The 9,566-nt window shown below is 36.6% G+C and overlaps 2 protein-coding genes across 5 annotated transcripts in view; one reads left to right on the top strand and one right to left on the bottom strand.

Annotated features, from left to right (window-relative positions):
• LOC108757158 overlaps positions 1 to 710 on the bottom strand; it is a 4,846-nt gene extending 4,136 nt beyond the window's left edge. The window contains exons 1-2 of the mRNA XM_018501561.1: positions 640 to 710; positions 11 to 421 (exon numbers count right to left, since the gene is read on the bottom strand). Coding sequence (XP_018357063.1) covers positions 11 to 421; positions 640 to 710 — 482 coding nt within the window. The remainder of the gene's footprint in view (positions 1 to 10; positions 422 to 639) is intronic.
• LOC108757166 (alpha-methylacyl-CoA racemase) overlaps positions 1 to 9,566 on the top strand; it is a 229,404-nt gene that overhangs the window by 44,194 nt on the left and 175,644 nt on the right. The gene's annotated exons all lie outside the window — the stretch shown is intronic.

The raw sequence follows: 9,566 nt of genomic DNA, 5'->3' as shown, positions 1-9,566 counted from the left end.
GATGGCCCACGAATGCTTGGTTGTGCTCTGCAAGAGCGGAAACTCGTACAGATCCCAAGAGCGAAAAGCCGTGCTCAGATATCGTCCGCTCTCCAAAGCGCGGAGCATCGACAGCTTATTTATCTCGCTCAATAACACGTGCGGCATCCGCCATTGTACTTTGGATAATTCGAGCGTTGGTTCTATCATCGAATCTCCCATCAGACAATTGTTGTCGTTGCGCGCTCGTATTAAAATTAATTCGTTGATCACCACACGTCTGTAATCTTCGCAAAATCCCAGCAGTACGTAGAGCGGTACACAGAAATTAAAGTATCCGGCCGCAGTAGTCTGCGCATCCCAGCCGGCATTCCGCAGAATCACGCTTTTGTCGAATGACACTGTTACATAATTTTTGATCGTGCTAGTTATGCCCACGTTTCTGTTACGATCAATCTCCACACCGTTGAGTTTATATCGAATCTCATCGAATATAAACGCGACGCAATTATTTCTCAATGACACGTTAGCACCCTGAACCACTTTGTTCTTCGTCAGTTTTCCCTCGACGTATAGAAAGCTTTCGTACGGCAGTGTGTACAGATCCTGTTGCTATATGGGTATTCTTATCTCGTCGCTGTGTTGGCAAACGAATTGTACGTGTGAGTCTCAATCTTGACGATGCGATCGTCGAAGATCGGCTTGTCTTTAATGTTTAGGATATCAGTCATCTCAAATGTTGCGCACCGCGAATCCCAAAGACTTTAAAAATGTAACGTTCGACGCGCTGAGCTTCTTCTTCTTCCTAATGCAGTTAGGAGTGAATCGCTCATATCGGATGAGCGAGTGTTATCGAGTTGTGACGTCGGCCTTGTAAAGAATACGTTATTTCTCTGCGTGCGCTCCGTTTCGTTCAGCACGAGCATTTCACGCTCACGTTATCACTGTTTACGTCGTACGTGCAATCTAACAGTGATCTCTTCTCCTCGAAAATCGAGCAATCGTCCGTTCTAGTCGACGACGCGTATCATTAGATCCGTAATGCTCCGTGCGATGATCCTCTCCGATATCTTATATCCTGGCGGCACGCTCGGCGAAAATTCGTGTATCGCGTGCACGCTTTTGCTGTTGCTGTACGCACCGGCGGTCACTTTGCACTCTACGTGGATAACGTTTACGTTCATTATGTTGATCGACATGTCCGATTCGTGCCATCTTCGCGGTCGCAATATACACTTCGACGAGAATCCCAGCAGCGATCCAATGCTGTTGGGCTTGTCAAAGTTTATTCTGTACGCATATCTAATCTCGCCTCTCATCGTGTTGTAGTTTGCGTAATCGGGTATTCTCTACCCTCACCGTTATCATCATCGGCGTCATTATTGTTATTGTCACCGCGTACTATGTCAACGGTTTCAAGCGCGTCGCGGTGCGGACGTTTCCGTAAAATCGCGTGTTTCAGAAATTCATTTATGTCTCGTACTTCGTACGAACCTTCGGGAATTTTCACATCATCTTTGGCAAAATAAAATTTGTTGTTCGATTTATTCACGTTCAGTATCGTATGATAAGTCTCAAAAATCGCCAGACCGAGCTCGTAATCGCTGTCACTCAAATCTATGGCGGGAAAGTAGTTTGCCGCGAGGACGGTGCTCTTCCCGCTCAGCGTAAGCGTCAGCGACGGTGTTCGACTAATACTGAGATTTCACAGCATCTCGCCGAGCTTTTTAAATTCACGCGCGTCTACCGTTTGTAGAAATCGCAGCATATCTGTCCGCAGAAGCTCTGATCGTATGTCTGATAGCAGGCAGGTCGAAGATTACCAAAACTGTCAAAGTATATGACGCAGTTCCTCTTCATGTACGCTACCCAGTGAGTACCAGGTGAATACCCCGTCGCATTGTCCAGATTCACGTTACCGCTTTCGTTTCGACGCTGACATTCGTCACAGTCCTTTATCTTAGGTGCGGGACCGTCGATGTGCGTTCGCTGCCACGGCTGATTGTAGTGCTCGTCGCACCGACGATAGGTTCGAACCTCCGAATCTGCCTTCACGTGTTCCGGAAGCTAGTCCCAGACGTGTTCGATGTAATCGCCGTACGCGCGTAAGTGTACGACCTTCGGTATATATTGTAACTGCTCGGCGCTCAAGTTTCGAATATCGGAAGGATGACTTAACGCGAGTTACATTTTGCTACTGCGCGATTCGCGGGATTCGCACGTCTTTAAATAGTCGTTCGAGAGTGCACGTCTTTAAATAGTCGTTCGAGAACGCACAGTAATGTGAGCATGAAATTCGTGCTGCAACCACTGATACGCGTCACGAACTGTGACGCGAAATCGCGAATGATGGGAGCGCGGAAAAGCGCAAGCACGGCGAAATGCTGCCGAGTACTATACGCGCGATTATTTGCGGCCCGTCGAATTGCGATAAAATCAACGTTCTCATAAGCTTACTCGAGAGCCCAAACGTACGTTTCGAGAACGTGTACGTTTATTCGAAATCGTTGCAACAGCCAATTTCGTTGATAGACGTAAACAAATTTTCGAGATATCGATTGGAAATCGTGATTATAAAGTAGCCTATGTTCGGTGATGACAGAGCGGACAGAAGTTTTATGCCTGATATAGTTGCGATGTTCGGTAATTCTAGTTTTCAATTGCCTGCCCGTCTGTCCAATATAAGACGCGTCACAATGGGACAATGTCCAAATCTTAGATGAAGAGCTTTCTTATAGGAAGTGTTTGATCTCAGAAATGCTTCATATAAAGAAACAGAAAAACAGTCTCAATTTGCAAACGGACACTGAAGGTCTTCACAAGGCATATTTGCCCATTGTAAACAAAGTTTGACTTTTTGATACTGATGGCTCCTCGCTGTCTCCTCTCTCAGTGCGCGGCGTTCCGTTTCAGCGAGCGATTACGTTGTATGCGACACGAAATGTTTGGCTCTCACATTTGCAGTCCATTTGTCGGTATGCGTTCATATCTTGTATACTTATACAGATACACTAGTTCTTATTGGCTTACTCATGTTTGTTGGTGAGTGTTCACTTTTTATCTCAATTGCGGTTGTCAAGTTATTTAAGTTTTCTTTTTCATAAGAGTTCTTTTCCTTTTTTTCCTGTTTTATCAACTAGAACTTGGCTATGAGACTTGACATCGCTTTGACTATTCAATCGCACGAATAATGTCGTGCTCTACGTCTAGACTCAACCGAACTGCGCACTTTCGCGATCTATGAATGTTGTGACAAGTATTATTTATTTTTTTACTATTTTTTAATTCTATTCATTTTTGTTAACATCTGAAGAGGGCTCAATCCGGCAGCCGAAACTTGTAATGGTACTCTTTCTTTGATTATTATATATTAGTATACATTGTTTTCTTCATTTTCACTTTTTTGTATCTCTGATTAATGTCTTTTATTATATGTGTTCTAATTAATGCGCTGACTCTTATTTCACCCTTTATTTGTTTTTACTTATGTTACATACGAAGAGTCTTTATATCGTTGTTATTTAAATATAATATATATACGTGTAAAATGATGAGTATAATTGTAAAAATTTCCTTAATTTTTTTATTCTTCTTTTACAACCCTAAACCTACGAAATGTTCGGAACTTTAACTAGTGTTTAGGTTCGGAAAACATACAGATTAATTTATCATGCAACATTAGTGCAAATGAATATAAAATATTTTAGTGCAATCTTAGTTCTTTTTGCTCATCGTTAATTTTATTATATTAATATGTAAATAGTCAAAGATGAGATTAAAATGTAACATTTACATTTTTGTTCACATTAAGTTTCTCATTTCCACTCAAACAAAAAAATAAGAATTAAATTTCTTCAGTTTGTGTTGAGAACACACATATAAAAATGGCACTATAGTATATTTTCAAAAATTCAGAATACATTTGAAAAATTATAGAATAACTATATGATTATTTGAAAAATTTTGAGAAACTCCTATGATATTATATTATTATTATTATTAGGCGTTAGGAACTCGAAAGCTCATTGCCGCAAATACCAAATCCCGCCACTGTTCCCGTCCCTGAGCAAGATCCCTCCATTTGTGACTTTCGTACCCCATTTCGTTAAGGTCCATTCTATTATTATCTTCCCATCTACGTCTTGGTCTACCCAATGGTCTTTTCCCATCCGGTTTACCAATTAGTACTTTATATGCAATTCGATTCTCATCCATACGCGCCGCGTGACCTGCCCATCTTAATCGACGCGATTTTATGACATTAATAATATCCGGACTATTATATAATTGATGTAATTCTGCGTTGTGTAATTTTCTCCATTCGCCCGTTTCCTCATCGCGTTTTGCCCCGATGATTTTTCGAAGTACTTTATTTTCGAAAGCCCTAAATCTTTTCTCGTCTTGTAATGTAAGTGACCACGCTTCGCTGCCATAAAGGACTACCGGTAAAATAATCGTTCTGTAAATTCTAATTTTTAAGCGCCTAGACAATATCCGCGAACCGAGTAGTTTCTTAACCGAATAGAAGCACGCATTCCCCAAATTAATTCTTCTCTTGAGCTCTTCTCTTATTTCATTAGTTTGGTTTAAAATCGATCCTAAATACTTAAAATTGCTAACCCGTTCAAAAATTTTATCACAGACGACCAGGTTTCCGTTATTATGAATATTCTGAATTCTATCAGTGACCATATATTTAGTTTTTTCAACGTTTATTTGCAGCCCCAGTTCTTTCGTTTTATCTAATAGAATTTTAGCGTTATTTATTAGTGTTTCTTTATTATCTCCCAACAAAGCAATATCGTCCGCATATGTTAATATTTGTGTTGTACCGTTCAACTGCAAACCATCATTACTCTTCTGCATTTCTTTAATAGCATATTCCAATACTAGATTAAACAGAAGAGGTGACAATGCATCCCCCTGCTTTAATCCGCTATGAATATTAAAAGTTTCCGACATTTGATTACCTATTCTTACTCTACCTCTGGTATCTTTTAAACAAACTTGGACTAAGTTAGCCAATTTTTTGGGTATCCCCCACCGAGTTAAAATTTCATACATTCTCTCCCGTTTTATCGAATCATACGCTTTTTTGAAATCAATGTAAAGTTGATGTACCGATTGGTCGAATTCCCATTTTTTCTCCAAGATTTGCCGAAGAGCAAAGATTTGGTCCGCAGTCGATCTATTTCTCCTAAAGCCGCATTGATGATCTCCAATTATCTCATCTGCATATGGTACAAGCCTCATTAATAAAATATTCGACAGAAACTCCTATGATAATCTGTCAAAAAGTTATGTAGTATTTCAGTACATTTAGAGAAATTTAATAAAAACTATTAAAATTAAAACTATTATTATTCTAATAAATCGAGAATTATTATGAAAGTCTAAGAAATTCTAATTTTTTTAGAAATTATGACATACATTCAGAAATTAATTATTTCTTGTCGAAAATGTCACGTAAAACAGTTCAGACATAAAAATTCTCACTTATATACAAAGAAGGTTTGTTTTAAACTCATTTCTCGTGTCTGATTCTAGTTCTAAATTACGATTTTTGTTTTACAAAAATAAAACTGATCCTTACTTTTATAATAAATAATGTTTTATTATTGCAAAAAATGAAAATAAAAAATTCCTCCAAGATCTTTAATACATTCAAGAACATATTAAATATCATCAAGGTAAGAGATCACTGCATGCATCCATTTTCGTAAATAAATACCGTCGGATGTGTCCGTCGACTTTAACAGAAAATTTAATTCTGGAGATAATTAATACCGTTTTAATTATGTTTACGAGTATAACATTCCAAATAGCATAGTGTGCTGCAGATTTTAAAGAGTGTATTAGTTAATTTAAAGTTATGGTTAACATTTCCTTTTGGTTATCATATAAAATAGGCCTCAATGAGATATGTTACATGATATCCGTATAAAAAAAGTCTCCTGAACTTTATGTAGTCACATAAAGGACTTCTAATTAATATGTGTATAAAAAAACACCTTATACAGTTCGCATGCGATGTTTTCCATGTATGAAGATTAAAGTATTATATATAATACAATTTCATTTATAATCTTTAAAAAATAAAACGATGTATATTTTCACATTATTGCCTTCTTCGATTTCGGTACTAAAAATTATTTCTACAACAATAATTATTTTACCTAATTATTTCAAAATCTATACACACAAAAGTCTTCACAGGATATGATTTTAAATTTATAATACACAATGTGTGTGTGTGTGTGTGTGTGTGTGTGTGTGTGTGAAATGTATAAAGTCAGCCACATATTGTCTTATATTGTATTTGTATATGTTAGCAGTAATATATTTTAAACAATAAAAGTGTAATTAATTGAAAAGTTTTAGAAGCGATATATAAACGTTTATTGCTTCCACAAAATTGTGCTTACATAAAAATTTCCGCTTACATATAAATTTTCGACCCAGCGCTACAATTACACGGTTTCCGCCGCTGCGGATTTACCAACTTGTATGTCGCTGGGGGAAAATCCTTAGACTTCCGTGTCCACGCTACCTACCTACCTAGCTCTAACTCTCTCCCCCTCTCTCTCTCTCTCTTTCTCTCTCTCTCTCTCTCTCTCTCTCTCTCTCTCACTCTCTCCCTCTTCCCCCCTTTCCCTTCTCATCCTCTCAATCATTCTCATCCATTCATATCCCCTTCCATCCTCTCGTTTAACTTCCCTCCCCTCTTCTCTTCTCTCTGCAATCCCTACACATCTCCACACTAAATGATCTAGACTTTCTCTTTCCCAACCACATATTCTACACGCCTTTCCCTCTTCAGTCAACCAATACCTATTCCCTAATTCTTCGTTCCCACATCTCCATCTTGCTATCAACTGCATCTTCTTACCTTCATTTCTTTTACAAATTCTCATATACTTAGGCAACCCGTCCCCCCACGCCCTTTCATAATTCACACACGAACGCGACGCTCTGATCTTTTCTCCCCTTTCCTGACCATCAACCTCCCTATCTCTCTCTTTCACACACTTCCATTTATTCTCTCCCAATTCATTCATAGCTATCTCACTCAACCCACATCTCCACAAAAAATTCCTTCTTTCTATACTTTCCTTCGACCACTCATCCATTCTTGTCTCTCTTTCATTCTTTCTTTTTTCCCTCATACATACTTCCCCTAATTCCCCTCCCTTCCCTCTTTCTAACTTCTCTTCAAATCTGCCCGCCCTCACCCCCGATTCCACCCTTACCTTATCCCTTCTTATCTCCTCCCTGACTATATATCCTGGCGTATGCCGTTCCAATCCCAAAATCCATCTTAAGTATTTCTCTTGTAAACTCTCTACCTCCTTCCATTCCGTATAACCCCATACTTCAACCCCATACAACAGAATACCCTTAACCACACTATCAAATAACTTTAGCCTCCATTTCACATCTCCCTTAAATTTTCTCTCCCCGTAACTCCATACCCATCCCATGGCCACCCTTGCCCTTCTCACCCTTTCCCTCACCTGCCCTCTGTCCCCACCTCCTCTCTCAATCACGTAGCCTAAGTAATTGTACTCCTTTACTTCTTCTATCTTTTCTTCCCCCCACCACCAAATTCTTTTTTTCTCTTTTCCCCCTCCCTTTTAGAAGCGATATAGATTCATCGTGTTATTCAAGTAAAAAGTAAAATTTTTATCAAATTACATTATATCACTGACATAATCATTGTCATCTTCATCAAAATAACAATAATTGATAGAATCAGATAGAGTTGTTAACTCTATCTGTTATTTATTATTCAAAAAATTGTTTTGAATAATTGTCATATTGTGTCCTTTAAGTATATATATATATATATAAAATCTTTCTTCATTATTAAGTTGATAAAAATATAAACTTGACAAAATTATACTTTTTTTGACTCAAATAATCAATACAATGAATTTGTTTCTTTATTTGTTTCATCAATTACAATAATAAATTCTTACATGTGTGAATTCTTACATATGAAAAATGTTAGTGGAGAATTTTTATACTTTGATAATGTCATATTTTCTTTAAGTAAAAAGCATGAAATAAATGTATGCTTTTTTATTTAAAAATTCTCTAAACACTTTTACATTCATATGTATAATTCACATACATTAGAATTTCATTCTAATTGATTCAACAAGTACAGATTCATCGTATTGGTCATTCGAGTGAAAAATATAATTTTGTCGAGTTTTGTTCTGTCAACTAAATAATAAAAAAAATTATATATTATATATACATAATTACTAAATATACCTAATGAAATCATATTTTTTATACAAAGTTGTTGCAGTTATGTAAAAAATGTTCGCTTAAAATGATGTTCAACTGCTAGCAACAGCTAGGGCGTGGGGCAAGCAGTAAAGAAAACAAAGAGTAGCTTAAATAAAGCCAAGATGTATGTAACGACTATAATATAAATTAGCCCTGGCATTAAATGAGTTCACATGTTAGTTTAATTCAGGCAAAGGTTTAAGTCACGACTTATGACTACAAGTATGAAGCTATGACTACTATACCAGCCACGTGGCAATAAATCAGTTTAGACTAAATTAACAAAAATAAGCATAAACAATAATAATAATAATTATTGTATAGTACTTTTCTTACAGCATCAGTTTAGATAATAATTTATTTCACAATTTATTCGCGACTTAAGACTTAAATCCTCGTCTTTTGATTAGGTTACAAAATGCATTAAATAGTATATTACACAATATGTATGTTGGATGACGGTTTTTTGTTGCAGATTCGCCATATGCATATACATATACATGCTATTGTATAAAATTTGTTAGTGCTGAAAACATTATTTCATTTCCTTTAAAACCCGGTTAAAATGAAATGATGCATTCAGAGAGAGTACAAACTAGTTAACTTGAATTTTTGCTTTACTTACATTGGCTCTTGATTTTTCTCTAAAAAGTTTTCAGTCGCGCTTAAATAAAGTTATAGTGGCTAGATTACGACGGTAGCATTCCTCAATATGGCACTGGCCATGGTGGAAGTATAAAAAGTATGCTCGTTTTCGAGATGAATTTTGTACCGTTTTGCGCATAATCAGATGCAACTATTTTAAATATTTATACCGCAGTAACTTTAAAGTGACATATTGCGGATATGAGTACGTGTAAAGTAAAAACGTGTACAAATAGTTTCCGAAAAAAATGGATGCAGAAATTTTTTTCGATTTTCAAAGGAAAGAACTCAACATAATATCATAATGACATAATGACATAGTGTCAACTTCAAATGGCCGCAGCATGGCAGCTTCAAAACTCCTCTTTTCCGTTAAACTGGAAGGAAAAGAAGGATTCTGATTGATTGATTCTCTTATGTACTATAATGAGTTACGCGTTACGCAAAAGTCTGTTACAGCCTTAAAAGTGGTCATGATAAAAAGAAATTACAAAAAAAAAGAAATGAATAAATGGACAAACACTCGCGAGCATACGTGTCACGAATTGTTTAAATAATTGAAAATTACTTGGAAAATGTAAAAAGAAATTAATGAGAAAATTGTTTTATTTTTTCAAAGTTGTTTTAAATAGACATTTTTTTTA

This window comes from Trachymyrmex septentrionalis, unplaced genomic scaffold, assembly GCF_001594115.1.
Source record: "Trachymyrmex septentrionalis isolate Tsep2-gDNA-1 unplaced genomic scaffold, Tsep1.0 scaffold133, whole genome shotgun sequence".
In the NCBI taxonomy this organism is placed as follows: domain Eukaryota; kingdom Metazoa; phylum Arthropoda; class Insecta; order Hymenoptera; family Formicidae; genus Trachymyrmex; species Trachymyrmex septentrionalis.
The sequence above is the reverse complement of the archived record's forward strand: the minus strand, read 5'-3'. Positions and strand labels throughout refer to the sequence as shown.